We start from the raw sequence: 23,875 nt of genomic DNA, 5'->3' as shown, positions 1-23,875 counted from the left end.
TGTGAGCTCAGGCAGTGCCCCCACTGGACAGCAGGAGCCGACTGAATTGAGGCCTTGGAGGTGCTGGGGGAGGGGCGCTCTCCTAGAGACTCTGGGGGCTTCCCAGGCCCAGCCCCCAGCTCCGCCAGCCGGCAAGGATGCCGCCTTCCAGGAAGGCTCGTAGGGAGCTGGCGCTGGAGAGGCTGAAGCTGCCAAGCACAGCTGGCAGATGCCCGGATTAACCCTGTGTGTGCCCTGGCTAGCCTCAGGAGAGGCTGGCTGGAGTGTGAGGAGGGAGGAGGGAGGAGCGGGAATGTGTGGACTCAGACACAGGTATTGGGCCCATGGGACATCCCAGCATTCTCTCCCCCAACAGACGCCCAGCCCACACTGCTTGGGGGGGAGGATGGGGCCCTCCTTCCAGAGGTGAGTGGAACCACAGACCCTCCTGAGGATCCCAGCTGGGCTCGTCTCTGGACCTGGGACCTGGGACCTGGGGCTCTTCTGAGGGGTCCGTGGGCCGATCCGGGCGCTGCCAGTCTTGCAGTGACATGGGGGAGGTGTGTCTCTCCCCAAAGGTCAAGCACCCTTCTTTGTCTGAGGCAGCAGCCTCCTCCTTTGGGGAAGGGGACTGAGTGGGGTGGGCTGCCTGGGGAGGGTGCTGGACTCTGGGCAGACTTCTCCGGGCAGTTGGTCAAACTCTGCCAGTCAGTGGCACGGAGCCCCATCCTATGATGTCCCTTCCACTCCCTCTTGCTGCTTGAACAGGTCCACGGTGTTTGGTCCCTTCCACTCCCTCTTGCTACTTGGACAGGTCCGCGGTGTTTGGTCAGAGTTGGGGCACCAGGAGGGCTGGGGCAGGTGGAGACTCCTCGGAGACTTGCAGGATCAGCTGGGCTACCCCGGTGCTGACCTGCTCTCTCCATTTCTGTTGCAGAACACAGATCTGTTTGAGATGATTGAAAAGATGCAGGTGAGGTGGGCTCTGGAACCCGTTCTGGGGAGCCACAGAAGGGGCTGGACTGGGGGCGGGGGGCCCTTGCTGTATCTGCAGCCCTACATCTCTCTGAGGACGGGCCGGGAGCTCTCGCAGACCGTGCCAGGAGGAGATGTTGGCAGTGTGCTGTCCAGAGCCCTTTGTCTGGGGATGGGGACTGATGGTGCCCAACTGCCTGACTGACCCAGGGCGCAGGCCCCGCTTGCATCTCTCCAGCTCCCATCCCTGTGTAGGTTGCTCAACCCACCCCGCATACACATACCATCCCCCATCTCCCAAGAGGCATCACAGGCTCTGCAGGACCCTGTGTGGAATGGGGGGAGGGACAGATGCCAGGGCACAGGGCAACCAGAGGCTGGGCTGCAGGTCCGGGGAGGTGTTAAGGAACCGGGCAGCCCCCGCCCCTCTGCCTGACCCCTGCCCATCCTCCACTCCCCAGCCCTGGTCTTCCAGGCCCTCGTCTGTGTTTTTCGCTTGGGTATGTGTTGGGAGGTGGCCGAGGGACTTGAACCAACCTCAGGAGCTTTCCTGATATGGGGTCACCCTCCAAACCCCGTCTCCTGCCATCTTCCTGTTTCCTTGCCTCTCTTAGTCTTTCCATCTCCACCTCTCCCCCTCCTTCTCTCTCTCCCCCTCTCCCTCTTCCTTTCTCTCTCCCTCTCCCTCTTGCTCTCAACAACACGTATCTGTGTAGATGCAGCGGCCTCCCTCCCCAGCTCACACACAAGCGTGCACACTGGCCCTGCCCCCACTCCCAGCAGTGACCAGAGCCCCGAGCCCTCCCTGCTGCTGCCAGTCTCCCGCAGCCCCCGTTCCCTCCAGGAGGGCCAGCCCTGCAGAGGCCTGAGTAACCCGGCGGCCAGCGCCCTGCCCTGGGAGCACCTCCACAGCACCATCTACCTGGAAGGGGTGCTGCTTCCAGCAGCATGGGAAGGGTGTGACGGGATGTGCTGCCTTCTCTTTGCAGGGAAGCAGGATGGATGAACAGCGATGCTCCTTCCCACCACCCCTCAAAGTAGGTCTGAATCTGGAACCACTCCACCCTTCTGGGGGCCTTTGGCTTCCTGAGCAGTGCTCTCCAAAGGGCTTGGGGATGGGAGGGGACGGGAAGGGGGAGGCAGACTCCCTCTCTAGGGGTGGGGGAAGTGCTGCCCCAGCCGAGCAGCCAGCCCAGGAGAATCTGCGCCCCCCTTTCGTGAAGTAGCCTTACTGCGGGCTGGTGCCGGGGCCAAGGGGGAAGCAGGGTATACCCAGCCCCTCCCCTCGAGGAGGCTAAGGTGTGGAGAACCCCTCCCTGCCTGTAGGCCTTCATTCCAGCTCCTCCTCACCCCATCTGCACCACTGTAAACTCACCCCGCCTCTCCAGGCTTCCGCATCGCAAAATCGAAGCCCCATCCCTCACGATAGCCTGCGTAAAAGGTTTTCCTTGAAGCCACTTATGGTCAGCAGTTGCAGAAAGACTCATACCCAGGACCCAGGAGGCTTACGCTCCCCCTCTCCATGTAGCTCCTGCCTGGGACGGCTGAGGGGGAGGGGGAGAGACGGAGAGATGGGGAGGGGTAGCCTCGTTACCCCCCAACCTTCATGAAGAGACTAACAGGAAGCCTGGGACCAAAGGAGGCGTGAGGAGGCTCTTTAGACTCAGAATTTTCTTGGGGTGGGAGCTGCATAGCCCCTCCAGGTACGTATATGGTACCATGGTTGGTGATTTGGGACCCCAATAATCCAAGAATATCAGTGGCTGGGCTTAGGGGAGTGGACCCAGGGCTGCAAGGATGAGGGTTAAAGTGGGGTTCATGGGCACAAGGCTGATGCTTTGTCTGGAACAGGGCTTCTCAAAGTGTGGTCCTCAGACCAGAAGCATCGGCATCACCTGGGAGCTTGTTGGCATATAAATTCTTGGGCTCCACCCAGATGCACTGCATAAGAAACTCCGAGGGTGGGGCAAAGCAATCAGTTTAATGAGCCCTCCAGGCCATTCTGATGCACTGGAGAACCACTGGTCCAGAGGTTTCTTCTGGGGATGCAGTGAGCCTCCTTTTCCCCAGGCAGCAGACCCAGAAGAGGCTGCCAGCGCTCAGTGAGCTAAGCCTGCCTCAGTCCCTGCCTTGTGGGGTCAGCCCACATCGGGTGGGGAGATGAGGAAGCAGCCCCATCCGCAACCCCAGCCTGGGGGTGCTGCCTGAACAGCAGGTGTTCTGGGGAGGCTGGAAGTAAAGGGTAAGGACCCCACCCCAGCTGGGCCTCTGCCCTGCTTTGTTTTGCAGACGGAAGAGGACTACATTCCCTACCCGAGCGTCCACGAGGTAACCCACCGGATCCCACTGAGCCCATCTCCCTCCCGAGCCCAGGAGGCACTCCCTCAGGGAGTCTGGACAGCCGGGTCCTCCTCCTTGTCAAGAGCCTGACCACAGGCCTTGCTCTGGGTGTTGGAGACTCAGTTTACAAGCCCAAGACTTCAGAGCCCATGTGAACCCTTAGGCCTCTGTGCCAAATATGCCAGCCTCTCGGCCAACGTCATGCTCTCAGCTTTACCTGTCCCCACACTCCCATCCTTTGAGACTGGGACATGGGGCTCTGTGCATCTGGGTCTGTGCCTGCAGTGGGAAGAGAAGGGCTGGAGCAAGTGCCTTGAAGGAGATGGATTTGATCCCTGGGACCCACATAGGCTCTGGGCTGTCCCCTAGTACTCCTTAGCTATGGCAGAAGTGGCTCCAGGTCTGAAATGGGGGGTGTCTTGGGGCCCCCAGTGGCGTGCAGTGTGGGTGGCTCTCAGCTGAGTCCTCCTTCAGGTCCTGGGGCGAGAAGGGCCCTTCCCCCTTATCCTGCTGCCCCAGTTTGGGGGCTACTGGATTGAAGGCACCAATCACGAAATCACCAGCATCCCGGAGACAGAGCCGCTGCAGTCACCCACAGCCAAGGTGAAGCTGGAATGCAATCCCACCGCCCGCATCTACCGCAAGCACTTTCTTGGCAAGGTGTGTGGCCCGCTGGTGTTGGGGGGCTGGGCTGGCTGGGGAGTGGGTCACAGCCCAGCCCTGGGGGACGCTGGGCCTGGGAGGGAGCGGTACCGTGGGCTGGGCTGTCTGTTTGTCGCAGAGTCCAGGGAGCATGCGTAGTGGATTCACTCATTCAGTCAACAAACATTTATTGCAAAAGGCAGTGTTACGGCATAGTGGTTAACAGAGACTCTACCAGGGCTTGAATCCTGGCTCTGTCACTACATGGGACATCAGGCAAGTCACTTACCCTCTCTGTGCCTCTGTTTCTTTCTCTCTTTCTTTTTTTTAAGATGGGGAGACTGTTTTTTTGTTTTTAATAAATTTATTTATTTTATTTACTTTTGGCTGCGTTGGGTCTTCGTTGCTGCGTGTGGGCTTTCTCTAGTTGCAGCAAACGGAGGCTGCTCTTCGTTGCAATGCACGGGCTTCTCATTGCGGTGGCTTCTCTTGTGGAGCATGGGCTCTAGGTGCATGGACTTCAGTAGCTGCAGCACATGGGCTCAGTAGTTGTGGCTTGTGAGCTCTAGAGCGCAGGCTCAGTAGTTGTGGCACACGGGCTTAGTTGCTCTGTGGCATGTGGGATCTTCCCGGACCAGGGCTCGAACCCGTGTCCCCTGCATTGGCACGCAGATTCTTAACCACTGCGCCACCAGGGAAGCCCCTGCCTCTGGTTCTTCATCTGTAAAAACGGAGATGGTGATGATACCCACCTCATGCCTTTAATGCGACGATGTTTGTGAGGCATTCAGAATGGTGTCCAGCCCAAAGTGTCCAGCACAAAGGGCTCAGTCAGGGTGAACAAATAATGAGCACCAGCTGTGTGCCTGGTCCTGTTCTGGGCACCAGGTATACAGCAGCAAACAAAACAGCCCCAGGCCCTGCCCTCAGGCAGCTTGAGGTGGGGAAGACTAATTCCGTGGTGTGACCTGGATTGGTACAACCCCTGCCCCACCACCTGCCCCAGAGCCGGGACCCTGCCCAGTAACGACCTGTCCTCGTGTCACCCGATGACGACGGCGGCGTTCCAGGCAGGAGCTGTTGGGCGAGGCTGTGGGAGCTGGAGGGGAGGTCACACGCTGGGACCTTGTAGGTGCCACGTTCCATGCCGAGTGCGGTCTCTGTGTCAGTTTACAAACGAGGTGGTGGCATGTAGCATGGGCTCTGGAGTCTCGTGGCCTGGGGACGCCTATTGACTCTTCTGTTTATTGATGGTATGACCTCGGGCAAATTAGTTAACCTTCCTGAGCCTGTTTCCTCGTCTGTAAAAATGAGGATGATAAAAGCATCGAGAACCATGTTTGGCACATAGTAAGTGCTCAGTAAACGTTAGCTGTTATTATTACATCTTCATAATTACTCTGTGAGATCAGGATCGTCCTAATTTTTACAGAAAAGGAAACTGAGGCTCAGAGAGATAAAACGACTTAGTTAAGTTCACACAGTTACTGAGCTAGGAACTGGACATAGCTCTGGCTGACCTTCCATTAAGACACACTAAGGGAGGGGTCATGTTTCTAGCGTGTGTGCGTGCACTCGTGGGTGCTGGGAGGAGGGGTGACTCCTTGGGGTGTTGGGAAGCTGTGTGGGCTCAGTCTGGGCCCAGGGCATTAGCCTGATGCTGGTGGGTGTTGGTGCTAAGGTAAGGGGACAGGTTGACTGAGACTAAGCCAGCAGGCCCAGATGCAGGAGCCATTGCCAGGGGACAAATTCAGAACAGGGCAGGGGATTTCACCTGTGGGTGGAGAGAGAACTGCATGCCCGGAAGCCACTGTCCAGAGGCTCTTAATTGGGTCTGGCAGGTGGTGGGGCCTGGGTGACTATGTGGGCCTAGTTTATAGCTGGTGCACAGAAAAGTTTGCTGAAGAAGTGGTGAGTGATAGAATGAAGGTGGTGCCTTGGGCACTGGAGGATTGGAAGAGGCACAGGTTGGGGGGGTCTTAGAGGAGGCATGATGGCCAGGGTCAGCCTGGCAGCACAGAGAGGAGGGGCCCCAGGGGCTGGCAGAGAGGCCGGGCCATTCCCGGCTCCAGGTGGGGTGCTGGGGAAGCAGTGGGCCGTGTTCTGGCAGAGGGAGGAAGTTAGGGTGACTTTGGCATTGACCCACTGGGCCCCTGAGCCCGCTCTCCTTGGGCTTCTCTGGGCCCAGCCAGGGGGGTCTGGGGAAACTCCACACCCCAAGGACTTCGGTGCAGACCTCCTTGCCAAGAGCCTGCCACTCCCTCTGCACAGATAGTGCCAAGCCTTTGGGGGTTTCCATCACTCTGCCCCAGGTCCCCGCAGACTGCCCCTGAGCTGTGGATTTGTGGCGCACGTCCCCTGGCCCCTACATCTTTTTCCTCCCATCCTTTGAGCACAGCTGTTTGTATTTAAACAGGGCTTCCTTCTACCATGACTCCTGGGGTGGGAGTGGCTGAGGAGCCGGGCTGGCAGGGGAACCCAGGGCCAGGTGGGGTGAAATCTTCTGGCACTTCCAGCTCTTGGCTTTGGGGCTTCCCCACCTGGAGGTGCCAGACTGCCAGCTCCTCTCTGGGGATGCCATCCCTGCTGCAGTTCCCCGGGCCCTCGGGAGCATTTCTTCCCCACCCTGTGTCTTCCCCAGGTGAGGTGGGAGGGCAGGAACCGGCTCGGTCAGCCATCCAGTGTGTTCATGAGATGTTTCATTTCCTGATTCTCATGGGCCCTGGCTTCAGGGGCCACAGAGCAGTCAGTTAAACAATCAGTCAATTGACATGTTTTTATTGAGCACCTACTGTGTGCCCAGCTCTGAGAGGGGCGGGGGCTGGGAGACAGCCATGCAGGTGCAGGTGTGGTCCTGACTTTGCTGAAGAGGACACCTACTCTGCGGCCGACACTCTCTCTTTCAGTGCCTGCCACCCTCCCACAAGGTAGTGGGCCTCACCCCCATCTGATAGGCTAGGAAACTGAGGCACAGGAAGATGAGGTGACCTTCTCAGGTTACCCAGCTGGCAAGTGGCAGAGCTGGGATTTGAATGCAGGTCTCTCTGAGGCAGACAGTGCTGTTAGCCTGGACACCTGCTGCTTGGTGAAGGACCCCCATCCGGGGGTGAGTTGGCTTTCTCGTCTGGTTCCTGGAAGCCTCAGGCTCAGCCTCACCCTCTCCCCTGGCCCCCACCTCCCACCACAGGAGCATTTTAATTACTACTCACTGGACACCGCCCTGGGCCACCTTGTCTTCTCACTCAAGTATGATGTCATCGGGGACCAGGAACACCTGCGTCTGCTGCTCAGGTGAGGGTGGGGTGAGGGGACCTGTGACTCTCAAAACCTGAGAGCCCATCTTATTTTACCCACTCGAGAGGGCCAGGGATTTGCCTGAGGTTGCCCTGCAAGTTAGTGCCCAAGCTAGGCCTGACCGCCTCATCACCTCTGGACCTCCCTGGGGTCTGCCCTCTCTGGTCTTACTTGGTGTGGAGGGGCTCCCATCTCCCTTTCGCGCTGCCTCGCCCCTCAGCATGGGTCTTCTCCTCCCAGGACCAAGTGCCGGACATACCATGACGTCATCCCCATCTCCTGCCTCACTGAGTTCCCCAACGTGGTCCAGATGGCAAAGGTGAGGCCTCTGATCCTTCATGCTGAGCCCCCCGTGGATATCTCAGGTGGGCACAGAGCTGGGCTGCAGCCTCGCCTTTGCACACCCTCATCTTTAGCCCCAGATCCTGGCCTGCCTGCTGTGGCCTGTCTCCAGGGTCCTGCCGCTCACGTGTTCCCATGATGCCCACGTGCTGGCTGTGTGCTTTGGGCACTCTTTAGAACACAGCACCTTTTGGAGACAGGGGCTCCAGTTCTCTGTACCCCATTCTGAGTGACAGTGAGCCTTCTTCAGCCTTGGTTGTCCCCTCTTTGTCCTCCACTGTCCTCCCCCCAGACCTTGGCCAGGGAGGCCCAGAGGCCCCACCCTCAGGCCCTCCCTTATCTGCTCCTGCAGCTGGTATGTGAAGACGTGAATGTGGATCGATTCTATCCTGTGCTCTACCCCAAGGTATGGCTGGATCTGGGCCCTGCTCACTGGGAGTGGGTGGGTAACTAGGGGGCCAAGCATTTATTGGGCACCTGCTGTGTGCAGGGCATTTTCCCTAAGTTCTCTCATTTAAACCTCACAATAACCCTGCAAAGTCCCCAGTTTGTGGAAGAGGAACCAGAGGCCCAGAAAGGGTTGGTGCCTTACCCAAGGATGCACAGCAGATAAGGAAGCCTGCATTTGAACCTAGTGCTGTCCTCCTTGGAGGCGAGCCTTCCTTACCTCTGGAAACTCTCAGTGCCATTTGGGGACCCTCCTAAGGGGTAATCTGTGCTCCTGAGCCAAGGCTCCACTGGTCTTGCCTTCTGACCCCAGAGGGGACCTGGGGAGAGAGAATAACATAGGCACCTCCATAGGTGCCACCCCACAGACGGCAGTGGCACTTCCAGCTCTGGTGCTGGGTGCTGGGTTTGAGGCACTGTGACGATGTGGGATAAAGGGGAGGGACTTCTGTCTTCAGTGAGCCAGGGGGTTTCTGGAAAGAGGTGGGCCCTGAAAGACACGTACAGCCTGTGGCTCTGACTGAATTCCAGAGTGAGGTGAGGTCGCTGAAGGGCGGGTGGTCCAGGAAAGGTCCCCTGAAGGAAGGGGCCTCAGAAATCAGGCCCTGCTTCTCAGTTACCAAAAGCCCAAGGTGAGGAGGGGAACTTGCTCAAGGCTCCACAGCACACTGGTGGGACTCGGCCTGTTCTAGAATGATGAGGTGGCTTTACAGAAGAGCCAGGGAACAAGTTGGGTGTTAGAGCAGAGTAGGGGCGGGAGCTTATGAGCAGAACTCAGGAGCAGTGCGCTTTGCCTTTGGAATCCAACAGACCTGAGTTCAAGTCCCAGCTCTGCCATTTGCCAGCTGTTGACCTTAGCTAGTCAGTTCCTTAAGGTCTCGGAATGTCGGCGTCTTCATCCGTGAGATGCAGTCCGCGGGAGTGCCTCCCTCACGGGCTTGTTCTGAGGAGGAAATGAGTGGATGCATGTGGAGTGCCTGGCACAGTGCTTGGCACATAGAGCAATAAACGGCAACTTGAAAAAGCAGCGTGTTTCACCCATCGTCCTGTCCCCGCAGGCCTCCCGCCTCATCGTCACCTTCGACGAGCATGTCATCAGCAATAACTTCAAGTTCGGAGTCATTTATCAGAAGCTTGGGCAGGTGTGCTCACCTCCTCCTCCCTGCCCCCCACACATCTGGCCATGTACCTGGGACCTCAGACCTTTGCCAGGGAGAGCACCTGCCGAGGGACTCAGTTTCCCAGGAGCTCAGAGGCTGCCAGAGGTCCCCTTTCCAGCCTTCCTGGGTGTGAATGGGGGTAGGAGGCCCAGCTCGATGACCTCTGCCCTCTGTGCATCCCTAGACCTCCGAGGAAGAACTCTTCAGCACCAACGAGGAGAGCCCTGCCTTCGTGGAGTTCCTCGAATTCCTTGGCCAGAAGGTCAAACTGCAGGACTTTAAGGGGTGAGCATTGGGGTGGGACAAGCAGAGGATAATACGACCCATGCCCTTGGGCAGGGAGGGAGGCCCCGTCCTGGCCCCGTGGAGGCCTGGCTGGGGCTGGAGACTGAGCCGTGGCCTGGGGGGCCTGGGGCAGGTTCCGAGGAGGCCTGGACGTGACCCACGGGCAGACGGGAACCGAGTCTGTGTACTGCAACTTCCGCAACAAGGAGATCATGTTTCACGTGTCCACCAAGCTGCCCTACACAGAAGGGGACGCCCAGCAGGTAGCCTGGGCACCCACCCACCTGCTTCCCACCTGCCCTCCTGTCCCCCATTTACCTACCCATTCAGTGTCCACCACACCAGACTCAGTGGGCCCTGGGATAGAGAGATGGAAATGATCTAGTCCCCCAACTTGTGGCCTCTAGTTGGGGCAGGGTGACAAGCTACTACGATGTTGTGAAAGCCTCAGTTTCCACATCTGTGAAATGGGGATCATGCACCTACCTTATAGGTGAGCATAAACGAGGGTATGCACCCAGAGTGGCTAGAACAGTATCTGGAACATAGCAGGAGCTCAGTAAATGCGAGTATTTTTACAGGAAATGAAGGGTATTGTCAGGTCACATGGGGGCACTTAGACTGGGCAGAGGTGGGAGTCAGGCAAAGCTTTCAAGATAAAGTGACTTTTGGGTGGCAAAGGAGAGGGAGGAGGAGCATTCTGGGGGAAAGAATGGCTTCCATCTTCTGCAAAGGCCTGGTGATGAGGAAGTGCAAGGCACGTTCCTGGAGCTGAACTTGGAAATTTGTCACCTTGTCCTAAGCTTCCTGCAGGGCTGTCCTCCTTATTTCCCCATGCCCCCACTCCAGGGGTACAGGGGGATACAGGGGTCATGTGAGAAAAATGGAAATGTTTATTCCTTATTTTTAATGTCTTTTAATTTTCTTTTAATAGATTCTCTGTTCATTTTAACAACAAAGATATATTGAGCGGAACTTATTTGTTCAAGAGGGGCCCATGTTTGGGGTATTTAGACAGGAGGAGGGTGAGAGGTAGGGCCTGGGGACCAAGAGCCCCGGGTTCAAGTCCCCTAATTCACTGTAGGGCCTTGCAAGTCACTTCTGTCTTGGCCTCAGTTTTCTCATCTGTCACAGGATTCCAAGAAAACGAGAATAATTTTAAGACAAGTTTCTCACCACATAGTTTTGGGGGAAGCAACTCCTTAGACATGGCCTCTGCCTACCCCGAGCCCCCCGCACCTCTGCGGGCACCCTCCCCACACTCCGCGGGCCCCCGGCCAGGTGGTGAAGGCTGTGGCCCTGTGCTCAGTTACAGCGGAAGCGTCACATCGGGAACGACATCGTGGCTGTGGTCTTCCAGGACGAGAACACGCCCTTTGTGCCGGACATGATTGCGTCCAACTTTCTGCATGCCTATGTGGTGGTGCAGGCCGAGAGTGGGGGCCCCGATGGCCCCCTGTACAAGGTGGGTGATCTCAGAGCTTCCCAAGGGCATCAGCCACCATCCCAGCCCCACCCTCACTCACTGTGAGGCCTCTCTGAGCCTCAGTTTTCCTAACTGTAAGTAGGGGGACTGTCCGGAGGGCTCTGAGCCCCCCTCTTGCTCTGATGATGGAGGAGTCCCATCCCGCCCTCTCTGCCCCCTGAAATCCCTCCCCTCAGAGAGGCTGGTTACCCTCCTCCGCCCTTTAGCCTCCTCCTCCCTCTCCATCCTCATGACTCCTGAGACCCTCCACCCCTTCCCACCACTCAAATTCAGGACCAAGGATGGAGGAGCTGAAATCCTGGGGTTCACCCATCCAATCGGCAGTCACTGAACCTCCCCCGCCAAGGGGCAGCCCTGTGCCCAGCACGGGGCAGGATAGGGAGGCGAATCAGTGGTTTCTGGCTGGTGTGGGGACTCCATGGGGACAGCTGCCCTCCCTTCCAGGTCTCCGTCACTGCGAGAGACGACGTGCCCTTCTTCGGGCCACCCCTCCCGGACCCTGCTGTGTTCAGGAAGGTGAGGAGCAGCCCCCAGCCCCCACCCCCCCATCATGGGCAGAGCAGGACTAAATGGGTGGTGGCTGAGAGGGTGCACATTCTACTGTACGAGGACCTGAAGCCCCACTGTGTGCCAGGGCAGCCGGGCTCCCCTAACTGAGCAGCTGGGGCCTGGCTTTTCTGTTCTTGATAAAAACTGTGACTTTATTTTACAACGTCCCAGAACAGACTATATCATTGTTTTACATTTTGTATAGCAGACTCTGTGGCCTTTCCTCACTTCTGTTGTCTTCTTGACAATTTCAACCTTCTTCTAAAATGTTTGGGGAGAGGGGCACACATCTCTCTCACATCTCAGGAGCCCTCACTTTGAGCCTTGGCTTCAGTGCCCCCCAATCCCCCAGACTGAGGCAGTGGGAGACCCCAACCCAGCTCTCCCGAGGGGTGGGCAGCCATGAAGGGCATAGGGCTCACAGGTGCCTGGGCTGGGGAGCTGAGCCCAAGGAGATGCCCTTCTGGGAGTGAAGAGGGCAGCGCCCAGGCCCCAGCAGAGCATGGCTCAGGAGCCCCAGCCCCTTGTCTCTGTGTTCGCCTGACCCCCCTTTCTCTTCTCCACACTGGGGGCTCCCAGGGGCCCGAGTTCCAGGAATTTTTGCTGACAAAACTGATCAATGCTGAATATGCTTGCTACAAGGCAGAGAAGTTTGCCAAACTGGAGGTGAGTATGGGTTCTTGGGGGTGAATCCCCCCACCCCGTAGAATTTCAGCCCCTGGGGAGAGAAGAGCTGTGTTCAGACCTTGGCCTTTAGGGAAGGCTGCCTGGGGGAGGACAGATTTACAGATGAGCAGCGCCAGGGTCAGGGGAGAGGAAGTAAGTGTTCATAAGGAATGCTCAGGAGGGCCTTGGAGGTAGGCGGGCTGCCACAGAGGACGCAGTGGAGGAGGGGCGTGGGGACATGAAGTCAGATCTTTGAGGGGCCACGTCGAGCCCTGGGGGCTGCCTGTGCTGCGGGGGGGCCTGAGGGAAGCCGTCTAGGCTTCTGGAGCCCAGGCCCACTTCCCACTCAGAGAAGGTGGCCACGATTGCAAATGTGGGAAGAAGGGCTGACCCTTGGGGTCTCTCCTAACGGCCCGGCCTGGCCCTCAGGAGCGGACACGGGCCGCCCTCCTGGAGACGCTCTATGAGGAGCTGCACATCCACAGCCAGTCCATGATGGGCCTGGGTGGAGACGAGGACAAGATGGAGAACGGCGGCGGGGGCGGCGGCTTCTTTGAATCCTTCAAGGTGAAGAGCAGGGGTCTACCTGGGTGCAGAGGGGGACGGATGTGGTTGGCTTGGATGGAATCTGGGCACGTGGTTGGGCTAGAGTAGGGGGATGCCGTTAGCTACAAGGTGTGGGGGTGTGGCTAGAGGTGAGCTCACATTGGAGGTTGAGTCGGGTGGAGGCGTGGCTCGGGGTGGAGTCACGGGTGGAGTTAATAGGCGTGAGCTCGGACTAGGTGGGCACGCACCTGGGGTAGAGTCTGGGTGATGGTGAGCCTCTGGGTGGACCTGGGCTTTAGGGTGGGCTTAGACTTGTGGGGGGGTGTGGTCTTGGCCTGGGGTAGAGCTGCGGTTGGGAGTTGTAAGGTGGGCTCTGGCTGGGGGAGGAGTTGATGGTTGGAGGCGGGGCTAAGCTTGGGGGCGGAGTCTGCCCGGGAGCTGTGCTGAAGGTTGGAGCCCTCTGGTGCCAAGGGTGGTGGCTCCCAGGTCAGCAGGCAAAGAAGAGAGGAGGAAGCCTCTGTCCTGACCGAGAGAAAGAAACAGAGGTCAGGGAAGGGAGGTGAACGAGGGGCTATAGGAGAGGGACCTGGTCTGCATGACCTTAGGCCGTGTGACCCACCCTGGCTATCTCTGGTTTAGCTTAGTGTTAAGAGCATAGACACCCTGGGTTCAAATCCCAACTCTGCCACTTACCGCCAGCTTAAGCATTCTCTGAGCCTCAGGTTTTTTAATCTGTTGTTTAGGGTAATGGCAACTTACCTCATACAACTGTTGAGAATTATTTGTGAAGCAGTTAGATCAGTGTAATCTAAGTTAAGAAGCAAAATGCAAAGCCCTGCCCATCTACCTCAGCAACTACCATCCCAAGTGAGAGGCAGAGGAGGAGAGAGTTCCTCTTCCCCCCACAGGGCCTGGACTCCCCCAGACTGCAGGTCCCCAGGCGGTGGCCTCTTTGCCACTGTGTCCTCCACCCACAGGAGGAGGACTGCCCATTCTCCAGGTGCCCAGCAGGCTGGCGGGGCCTCACCTTTACCCCAGGGCAGGCCACAAAGTTGGAGGTGTGGGTTTGCATAAGAGGATTAGCCCAGCTGCCCAGGCCTGCCTTGGGCTGAGGCGAACAGAACGTCTTTGAGAAAGAGGCTTGAAGAGAGCCCTGCCTCTGCTCACTGGAGACAGGGAGTGGGTGGGAGGAACACGGACCTGGGGTGTCTTCTCTGAGGGGGCCTCCAGTGATCCCACATCTGGTGAGTGCTGGATGGTGGACCGGGCTTAAGTTACAGACCTTCTTCGAGGCAGCGGAGCCCACGGTCAAGGGTTTGGGTTTGGCATCTGGGTTCCAGACCCACCTCTGCTTCAGTTTCATCACGTGTAAAATGGGCTTGGTGGCAGTGCCTTCTTCCTGGGGCAGATTGAGTGAGAGCAAATGTAAAGTACCCGGCCCTGAAGTGAGCGTTCAGTGCAGATTGACTGAAAAAAGTAAGGAACGGAGGGAGGGAGGGAGGGAAGAAAAGCAAGGAAGAAACAAGTCCTAAGAGACGCTAAAAGGAGGGAATTGGGGTTTCTGGAGGTCTCTCTGTGCACGCTTTTGCTCATGACCCAGCGTCTTCTGCGGTCTTTACAACAACTGCACGACCGGTCATGAGGCTCAGAGGTGTGGAGTGGCTTGCCCAAGGTGACCCAGCAAGTTGGTGGCAGAGTCAAGGCCCACACTACCCTTGGCACATGTGGACCTGACTCTTGTGTGGTCTCATGGGAAGGGACTTCCTGGGGTCACCGAGATTGGCATCGGTGGCTCCTGGGTTTCCCTGAGGGGGTGGGGCCTTAGGAAACCCCTACCGCCACCTTCGCAGCGGGTCATCCGGAGCCGCAGCCAGTCCATGGATGCCATGGGGCTGAGCAACAAGAAGCCCAACACCGTGTCCACCAGCCACAGCGGGAGCTTTGCGCCCAACAACCCGGACCTGGCCAAGGCGGCTGGAATAGTGAGTGCCCTCCCCCAGGGGCCCCGCCTCCCCCCGCTGCCCTGCTGTCCGAGGGCTCATCCTGGGCCCTAGGCTAGGTCTAGCCACTGCCCTCCACGGGGTCAGGTGCCCAGGCTGTGACACTGGGATGCTGAGAGCCTGCAGCCCCCTTCCCAGCTCCTCGGCCCGCCCCACCTCCTGGCCCCTTATTCAGCTGTGTCTGTTCTGGGGCAGCTTCTGTGTCACATTCCTTATGAAGCACCTACTGTCTGTCATAAGCTGGGGATTGGGCTGCTGTATGGACACCTCCTGTCAAGCCTTGAGTTTCTGGGAGCACCTATTGTGTGTCAGGCTGTGGGCACGCACTGTGTGTCAGGACCTGGATTTCTGTGTGAGCATCTGCTGTATGCCTGGCTCTGAGATGCTGGTGGGTACTGCTGTGTGTCCAGACTTGGGCTGCTGTGTGAGCACCTACTGTGCGTTAGGACCCGGGCTGCTGTGTGGACATGTACTTTGTGAGCACCTACTGTGGGCCCGGCCCTGAGATTCTGTGAGCACCTATTGTATGTCAGATCCTGGTCTACTGCGTGGACCTAACTCTGTAAGTGTCTGCTGTGTGCCCAGCCCTGAGCTGCTGTATGAGAGTCCACCATGTGTCGGGAAATGGACTGCTGTGATAAGCCCTGGGTATCAGTGAATACCTTCTCTGTGTCAGGAGATGAGCTGCGTGAGCACCCATTATGTGCCAGGGCCTCTGTGGTTGTGCCCACCTACTGTGTGTCAGGACCTGGGCTTCTGTGTGAGCCTCTCCTGAGTGAGCACCTACTGTGTGATTACTTACTGTCTGCCAGGCTCTGTGGGATTCTGCTACTAATACTCAGGGGGTGTGCTGGGCACAAAGGCTGAATAAGGCCCTCAATTGTGGGCCAGTCTGCTTTCCACTGCCCAGTGGTCACCCCCAGCACTGCACCTACTGCTCTGCTGCCCCTTCCCCATCCATCTTTCCTTCCTTCCTTCCATCCACCCGTCCTTCCATCCATCCGTCTGTCCATCCATCCACCCACCCACCCATCATTTACTGACTGACTGCTGCATGCCAAGCAAGCCCTGTGCTCAGTGCTGTGAGGCTGTGTCATGTGGCAGGAGGGACCCCCTCCACCCCACCCCTGCCCCATGGGCTGACCTGGCCAGGGAGGCAGGGCGAGTCCTCTGTGTTCCAGCAGTCACCAAGCCCACTGTCACTGGAGAAGCAGGCCCACCCTCCTCCAACCCCAATTCACTAGCTACTCCCTTCCTTCCCCGCCAGAGTGGCCCAGCCTCCTGTGGGTGGCTGTAGAGGGGCCCCAGGGACAGGGCCAGACCAGCAGCACCCACCGTGGCAGTAACCAGACCCATTTCTGTTTTTGTTTTTGCACAACTGTCCCCTCTCTTCATGTTGCTTCCTTTTCCTTCCACTCTCTCCTCGTTCCTTGTTTTCCCTTCCCTTTTTCTCTTCCCCTCCTCCACCCCCTGCCTCCCTCCACCTTCTTGCACTTGTGTATTCTGTCCTCTTGCACCTGTCTTTTTACTCCCTCTCCTCTTTCAAACTGTTTTCGCCCTTGATTTTTCCTTTGTGCCTGCCCCTCCCTCTCCATCTCTGTCCGTCTTGCTCCCCGGGTCCATCTCTGTGTCTGTCTCTCCGTGTTTCACTCTGCACCCCTTCTCATGTGACTGTCAATCTCTCTCCTCTGTTCTCTCTGTGTCTCCTCCCACCTATTCTCTCCCTCCCTTCCCCGGCCTTGTCTCTCTCAATCCCCTGCCCCACTCTCTTCTTTGTCCCTGTCTGTCTGTGTCTGTCTGTCTTTCCCTCCTTTCCCTGTCTCATTTCTCTGTGCCTCCCCCTCCTGCCGTCTCTGTCTCTCTGACTCTCTCTATGCCTGTCTCTCTCTCTCTGCTCCCACCCTTTGCTGCTTGCCAGTCATTGCTTATTCCTGGGAAAAGTGCGAGTAGATTCGGACGCCGGGGCAGTGCCATAGGCATAGGAACCGTGGAAGAGGTTGTCGTCCGCGGGGCCGCCGTCTCTGGAGGCTGCCTGCACGCGCTGTTCTCTGCTCGCCCTCAGGACGGAGGCCATATTGGGGACGTTGCCCCCCTCCCCCCGGGACAGGCCCGAGGGCTGGCAGGATGGAGTGCCAGCAGCTCTGATGGCACTCAGCACCTGCTTTGGGGCCTGGCACCTGTGCCAGTGCCAGTGCCCCCCGCCCCCACCAGGGGCTCTGGCCCTGCCCTGACCCCTGGGACTCTGGCCCAGTCCCTGCCTTTAGGATCTGGTACCTAAAGACCCTCTGTCCAGCTGCACGTCCCCCAATATCGCCAGTTCTGCATGGAGCGCCACCGCCCTCCTCTGCCCTAACTCCCTGTCCCGACCATGAACTGGCCTGGGGGTTTCTGCCCATCTGTGCCTCCATGGGGCCCACCTTCCCGCCTCCCCAGAGAAATGGGGGACATGCTTCTGGTGCCTGGGGCATCCCACCATTGTATATGTGTAACCTGGGCTCGGGGGCATCTTTCAACTGCTGGGCCGGAACCTCCCCCAGCCAGTTTGGAGATTCTGAGGTGTAGCAGGGGGCAGGGGCTTGGGTTGCCTCACCCACTCTCTCCCCACTGCCCATAGGCTGCAGGTCCCATGAAGTCCTAGGGGCAAAGAGGCAGCAGTCATTCTGAGGACTTGGCCTCCTCCAGTCCCAGCCCAGAGTGGCTGTCCAACTCCCTCAGGCTTCTGCTCTTCTCCTGGACTAAGATGCTGGGTCCAGACCTGCTGTGTGACCTCAGGGGGGCCTTTGCCCTCTCTGGGCCTGTTTCCTTATCTGTAAATTAGGACAGCCCTCTCTGGAGATGGACAGTTCTCTCATTTTTCTTGCTCATTGTCTCTGCTTCAGGGCCTGGGCAGCAGGGCCCCAGGGTGGCATGTGGGGGGCACAGGGGCTCCTGGAGCAGGTGGGTACTGAGTTGGGACCTCTCCCCGCAGTCCCTGATTGTCCCTGGAAAGAGCCCCACCAGGAAGAAGTCGGGCCCGTTCGGCTCACGCCGCAGCAGTGCCATCGGCATTGAGAACATACAGGAGGTGCAGGAGAAAAGGTGGGTGCAGCAGAGAGGGTAGGATGGTGTCCTGCGTCTCCTCTGGCTCCCCCTGACCCCCATTCAGTGGCAAAGCACAGCAGGCAAGAGGGAGCTCCCACCCTTCTCCCCCTCTGTCCCCACCGGTGACAGCTACAAGGTCAAGTCCCTGCTCTGCGTCAGGCACCACAGCCAGCTCATCACCTAACATGAAGCCCTGTCATCCAGTCCCAGCTCTGCCGGCTCCCAGGGGGTCATATCTTGCACATCAAGGAGCCACAGGTCAAGGGGTCAGGGGCCTGCCCAGGTCACACAGCTGGTGAGGGACAGAGCTGGGATTTGAGGCCTGGTCCATAGAGGTCCGTAAGTGCATCTGTGTGGGTGGGGTGTGGACAGCACACCATAGTACCAGCAGAGAGCCTCCGGGAAGCAGAGGATAGTTCCTGGGTGTGAGTCCTGTCTCCACCACACTGGGGCTGTGTGACCTTGGGAAAGTCACTGTACCTCTCTGAGCCTCACTGTCGCAATCTGAGAAATGGGGATAAGAACACAACCAACGGCATGGCGCTGCTGTGGGGGTGTGTGCAGTGCATGTGAAGCAGGGAGCAGGTGCACTGAGGCCTCAGGAGTGGAGCTGGCACTGTCCTCAAAGGCAAGAGAGCCCAGAATCCCATGAACCCAGGGTTCGAGTCTTGGCTTCTCCATGTCCTAGCTGCGCGTCCCTGAGCAGTTTCCTTCCCATCTATGGACTCCAGTTTCCTTAACCATAACAGGGTCTTCAGTAGGTGCTCCCACAGCACCTGCCCCCTCCTTGGCCAGGCCAGCCCAGGAGCTGCAGGGACTGCTCTGGGTCTGGCCCCTGAGGATGTAGGGTGTGGGTACAAGGCAGGAGGCATCCATGACCTCCTCTCACCACCTGGGCCTCCTTCTACCCTTGATGCCAGGCCTGGTGCTGAATCCCCCCGCTGCCCCCATGTGCCCCGCAGGGAGAGCCCCCCGGCTGGCCAGAAGACCCCAGACAGCGGGCACGTCTCACAGGAGCCCAAGTCGGAGAACTCATCCACTCAGAGCTCCCCAGAGATGCCCACGACCAAAAACAGGTTGGGGCTCGGGGCATGCTGAGCCGGGGGGCTTGGGTGTGGCGGGCCCATTCTTTCTACCCCCTGTCTGGGCCCAGGCCTGCCAGGAGTGTTGACACAGCCATACCACGGCGGCAGGGGGCCTGATTACTCTCCTAGGTCCTCCTTTGACACACACCCGCTGAGCACTTTGTGCATGCCAAGCTCTGCAAGACAGCAGTGAGCTGGACATACACGGCCCCTGCCCCGTGGAGCTGACAGTCCAGCTTAACATAACCTAATAAGCTACTTCCAGATAGTGATAATAGAAGAATAAAGCAGAGGATATGATGAATAATGAGTGGGGGCGGGGCGTTAGGTGGGTGCTCAGGGAAGACATCTACCAAGGGTTGGGGTTTGAATTGGGAGCTGAGTGAGGAGTCAGCCCTGTTAGGTCTGACTTACAGTGGCATGGCAGAGGGAAGAGGGTTTCAGGTAAGAAACACGGCAAGTGCAGAGGCCCTGAGGCATGCTTGGTGCAGTTGGAGCTGAATGAGTGAGGCTGGGCCCAGGCGGACACCGGTAGTGGAGGGGATGAGGTTGGAGAGGCGGGTGGGGGCTAGGTCACGGCTTTGAAGGCCATGTGAGAACTTTGAGACTGGCAAGGAGGCTTTGGAAGATTTTAGTTAAGAGGAGTAGTGGTGCTTTAACAAGCTGACTGTGGTCACCATGTGAAGGCTCTGAGGCTGGGGGCAGGAGCAGAAGCAGGGAGGCCAGCCAGGAGGCTGCCCCTCTGTTCAGTGCTTGTTGGCTGAGCCCCTTCTGTGTTGGCTGCCGGGGGTGAGGGGGCTGTGGAGAGGACCCGGCCTGGGCTGAAGAGTCAGGCAAGTGAACAGAGAAGCAGGAAAGGGCCACAGGGACAGGGAGAGACAAAGCTGAGCAGAGAGGGTCATTCCCACAGCAAGGAAGAATCAGTGAGGGCCTCCTTGAGTAGGCGACCCCTGGCTGGCTTTCCGAAGGTAAATTTACTTTTTTGGGATTTGAGGGAAGGAGTGAGACTCCAGGCAGGAGACACAAAGGCCCTGAGCATGGGACAAAATTGTGAGAGAGTTAAAAGAGAGTAGACTGTGGAGTTGGAAGGCCTGGGTCCTACCGGTTCTCCCACCTATGGCTGCGTGACCTCGGGCTGTGTGCCCATCCTCTCTGTGCCTCGGTGTCTGCTCCTCTATAAGGTGGGTCTAATAATGATAGCAATGAGATAACTAGGGTAAAAGCACTTAGAACAGTGCCTGGCACAGAGCAAACCTGCACTAGATGGCAGTATTGTTGTTAATAGTTATGATTGAGCATCCAGCCAAGGAAGTTGGACCTTATCTGGGGCAGTGGGGATCCAGGAGAGGGAATTGAGCAGGGGAGGGGCATGATAGGATCCACGTGTTAGCAAGGACAGTGGCATTGGGGAGGCTCAGAGGCCCAGGGAGCTGTAAGAGGCCAAAAAGGCACTTGGCTGGCTGCAGGCTGGGCCGCCCTGAGCCGGGAGGGCAGGGGCATGGGGTCTTGGCCCAGGAGGTGCCCAGTGTGGATGCTGGCTGATAGGATGCTGTCTGTGGCAGAGCGGAGACAGCAGCTCAGAGAGCAGAAGTGCTGAAGGACTTCTCCCGCTCCTCGTCCAGTGCCAGCAGCTTCGCCAGCGTCGTGGAGGAAGCAGAGGGTGTGGACGGGGACGATACAGGCCTGGTGAGAGGCCCAGGGAGGGGAGGTGCCCCACAACGGCCTGAAGGGGGTGCTCTTTGGTCCCTGGAGATGCTCTGGGTGGAAGCATGAGGCTGGGTGTGGTTGAGTTGTGATCAAGGGACTCAGCCCAAAGGAGTAATGCAGACTGACCTTCTCTTACTCTTAAAGCCTTCCGTGGCTCCCCGGTACCCCCCACAGCCCAATCTCTGAGGCCGTTGAAGATCTAGCCCCTCCCTCCCCACCCTCGTCTCTTACCACTTCAGCCATTCCGCCCTCCTTTGCAGTCCCCCAAACCAGCCAGGCTTACTCTGCTTCTGGGCCTTTGCACATGCCATTTCCTCTGTCTGTCCTCCTTCCCACTTTGTCTGACTGACTCGCATTCATCCTTCTCAATTCAGCCTCATGTCACCTCCTCCTGAAAGCCTGCCTTCCTGGTCCCAGGGTAGGTTAGGAGCCCCCTTTACACTCTCATAGACCCTGGGCTCTGTCCTTGGAACCTGTCTGTCATGCTTCACTCAACAGTCCTTTGGCGAGTGCTGTTCCTTGCCACGCCCCGTGCCAGGTGCTGCGTGGGCAGAGGGGACAGTGCAGACCAAGGCCCTGCCCTGTGGGGCTTGTACTAGTCTGGAATTGTACTAGTCTCTTCACAGCCTGTCTCTCCTCTCCTCTTCAAGCTCTCGGAGGGCTGGGACCTTTCCTGATTTCTCTCGGTGGCTTGGCTCACGAGAACATCGATGAATGTTTGCTGAATGAATGAATGGGAGCGCACGTGTGCGTGTGCGCGCGCGCGCCTGGGTCTGTGTCTGTTCCCACTCTGTCCTCCTCTGGTCCCCCCTGGGGCAGACATTGCTGGGCCCTCATCCTCTTTGCAGAGGAGCAAGGGTGGGGGGTTGTGGATTGCAGCGGCGAGGGGCTGGTGAGGAGGGGAGAGGGCAGCCAAGCCAGTGCCATGGCCAAGGGCTGACCTCCCTCTTTCTCTCCTCCCCCATCCCCAGGAGAGTGTCTCATCCTCGGGGACGCCCCACAAGCGGGACTCCTTCATCTATAGCACGTGGCTGGAGGACAGTGTCAGCACCACAAGTGGGGGCAGCTCCCCAGGTACTGGCCAGGGCCAGCTTCCCCCACCACAAGCAGGGCCAGTCTTGTGGTGGGCAGGGGACAGGGCTGGGCACAGAGGGTCAAAAGCAGTTCTCAGGCCCCAGGTGGTGGGTGTGTGATGGGACTGCCCCTGACATGGGGACAGTGGGCTGGTCATTCTCCAGCCTCGGGTGGTTGGTGGCTTGGAGGGCTGGATGATGCAGGAAGGGAGGGGGGTAAAGAAGGGAGTTAAGGGTGGGAGTCCCAGAGGGAGGGGCTCGGTGGGGTTGGGGAGCACTGGTGCCGACCGCCCATCCATGCCCCCCGTCTCCCTGGTGCCTCCCCGCGGCCAGTGAGGTGGCTCCCTCCTGCCTCCCTCCCCAGGCCCCTCTCGGTCACCCTACCCAGACGCCGGCAAGTCGGGGGACCCTGCATGTCCCGAGATCAAGATCCAGCTGGAAGCATCTGAACAGCACACGCCCCAGCTGGTACGCACAGCCACCAGGGGCCTGGCCACGGTGGGGACAGGTGGCCTGGAGCCTGGCCCTATGGGGAGCCCTACCTGGGAGGGAGATTGGCTGTTGGGGAGAGGCATCAAATTGACCAGGGGTCCCCAGGGATGGGGGCTGGACCAAGGGCCCCCCTTAATCCTGGAGGGCTAGGCTCGTCCAGCCTGGGCACAGCCAGTGACTTCTGCCTGCATGTATCTTCCATGTCGTCTGTCCTGTCACCTGCATTGCCGCCATCTCTGTGCAGGGCTGTTAGCCAGGATGGCCCTCTGAAGGTGACACTGAGCAGGTCAGTACCAGCCCCCGGCTTCTGTCTGGTGGGGAGAGGGCGGGGGTGGGCCAGCTTCTCTCTCTTCCTCTGTCACCTCTCTTGGGTGAGAGCTATGTATCTAGGTTTGAGTCCTCTGCCACTCAGTTGCTAGGTGACCGCAGGCCTCAGTTTCCCTATCTGTACAATGGGGCTAATAAATGCTGCCTCACCTCTGCCCATGAGTTTCTGGGAGGATCTGATGGGAGCCTGAAAGGGACTTGGGAGTTGTTGGGAGGGACGGGTCTAGGGGGTTCCCAGTGGGATGGAAAGACCCAGAGCCTGGAACTCCAAGGGTGGGCCCTTCCGCATCTGTCCCCCTGCTTCACGGTGCCTCCGTCTCCCTTACCCTGCAGAAACACGAGGGGAAGATGCTGTGTCAAATCCAGGCAGACGGGACCTCTGCCCCCGAGGCCAGCACCAGCCTGTGGGCTGCCCCCGGCCTCCCCAGCCCTCCTCCTGGCCCACTGTCTGGGCTGTCTCTGCAGGGCGGAGCCATCCAGACCTGGGAGCGGGGAAGCTGCTGGCACTATCCCCACCCCCTGGGCTGGGGGGCCAGCTGGGGCAGGGAGTGGTCACTTGAAACAGGACTCCAGGCCTGGCCATCCATCACCCCTGGGTGGCCCTCTGGACTCAGGGGGAGTGAGCTGGAAGGGGGGATTGAGACATCTCAGTGCATACAGAGCCTACTGTGGAAGCCGTGGGGTGTGAGGTGTGGTAGAATGAGCACTGGACTGGGAGTCCTAAGTCCTAGCTTTTAATTTGGGTTCTGCTCTGTGACTATGGGCAAATCACTCTCCCTCTCTGGGCGCCTCTGCTATAAATGGACAAGATTATTTCAGAGGTCACTGAAGGCTGTGAGTCCATGCACCTGCCCCAGAATGGAGGATTGTCGTCCTAGAGACCTCCCATCACCCTACCCTGCTTCTTGGGGTTCCTGGGGCCCCCGGTGGGCCGAGGCTGTGCCCATTGCCCCTCCTGGACCCTCAGTCTCTACCGCAGATCTGCCGATGCCCTGTCCACTGCCTCCACGACAGACGAGTGACCCGCTTGTGGGGGAAGTGGGAGCTGCCTGGCTCCTCAGCCAGCACCCAGCTTAACCCCTGCCTTCCCACGCTCCTGGGCACGCCGGGCCGAGGGGTCTCAGCTGGCCTAGAGTTATGGGCCGCACCTTTGCGCCACCCTCACCCACCACGGAGGGGGCAGCCAGGCACAGCTGCTGTGAGTCCACATCCTTGTGTGCGTCTGTCCACACTTTTTAGGCGCCACGCCAAAGGCCAGCCTCCTGGCCCCAACACCCATTTTGGAAGCCCCCCATGGCCGTGTGTATGTCAGTAACAGTTGTACAAAATAAATTCTATTTATCGCTATTGTACCCCGAGTCGGGTGTGGCTTCATGTGACCCCGCCCCCCACCCGGATC

The 23,875-nt window shown here is 58.6% G+C and overlaps 1 protein-coding gene across 10 annotated transcripts in view; it reads left to right on the top strand.

Annotated features, from left to right (window-relative positions):
• Positions 1 to 22,866, top strand: part of RAP1GAP (RAP1 GTPase activating protein) — a 50,124-nt gene extending 27,258 nt beyond the window's left edge. For 3 of the 10 annotated variants that reach the window (XR_003006136.1, XR_003006141.1, XR_003006139.1), the window contains 23 exons: positions 917 to 952; positions 1,944 to 1,991; positions 3,244 to 3,282; positions 3,769 to 3,954; positions 7,124 to 7,227; positions 7,471 to 7,549; positions 7,925 to 7,978; positions 9,078 to 9,161; positions 9,364 to 9,464; positions 9,598 to 9,727; positions 10,774 to 10,929; positions 11,395 to 11,466; positions 12,079 to 12,165; positions 12,595 to 12,732; positions 14,562 to 14,693; positions 16,630 to 16,707; positions 17,680 to 17,789; positions 18,713 to 18,868; positions 20,440 to 20,563; positions 21,556 to 21,658; positions 21,991 to 22,125; positions 22,394 to 22,435; positions 22,810 to 22,859. Coding sequence is in view for 3 of the 10 variants with exons in the window: in XM_024766945.1 (XP_024622713.1) it covers positions 917 to 952; positions 1,944 to 1,991; positions 3,244 to 3,282; positions 3,769 to 3,954; positions 7,124 to 7,227; positions 7,471 to 7,549; positions 7,925 to 7,978; positions 9,078 to 9,161; positions 9,364 to 9,464; positions 9,598 to 9,727; positions 10,774 to 10,929; positions 11,395 to 11,466; positions 12,079 to 12,165; positions 12,595 to 12,732; positions 14,562 to 14,693; positions 16,630 to 16,707; positions 17,680 to 17,789; positions 18,713 to 18,868; positions 20,440 to 20,563; positions 21,556 to 21,658; positions 22,022 to 22,125; positions 22,394 to 22,402 (2,130 nt within the window). In the remaining 7 variants the exon portion in view is untranslated. Of the gene's footprint in view, positions 1 to 916; positions 953 to 1,943; positions 1,992 to 3,243; positions 3,283 to 3,768; positions 3,955 to 7,123; positions 7,228 to 7,470; positions 7,550 to 7,924; positions 7,979 to 9,077; positions 9,162 to 9,363; positions 9,465 to 9,597; positions 9,728 to 10,773; positions 10,930 to 11,394; positions 11,467 to 12,078; positions 12,166 to 12,594; positions 12,733 to 14,561; positions 14,694 to 16,629; positions 16,708 to 17,679; positions 17,790 to 18,712; positions 18,869 to 20,439; positions 20,564 to 21,555; positions 21,659 to 21,990; positions 22,126 to 22,393; positions 22,436 to 22,809 lie in introns of all 10 variants that reach the window. The other 7 variants (XR_003006137.1, XM_024766946.1, XM_024766945.1 and 4 more) reach the window with 7 other exon arrangements.
• The last annotated feature ends 1,009 nt before the right edge of the window (positions 22,867 to 23,875 follow it).

This window comes from Neophocaena asiaeorientalis, unplaced genomic scaffold (assembly GCF_003031525.2).
Source record: "Neophocaena asiaeorientalis asiaeorientalis breed wild unplaced genomic scaffold, Neophocaena_asiaeorientalis_V1.1 scaffold79, whole genome shotgun sequence".
NCBI lineage: Eukaryota > Metazoa > Chordata > Mammalia > Artiodactyla > Phocoenidae > Neophocaena > Neophocaena asiaeorientalis.
The sequence above is the reverse complement of the archived record's forward strand: the minus strand, read 5'-3'. Positions and strand labels throughout refer to the sequence as shown.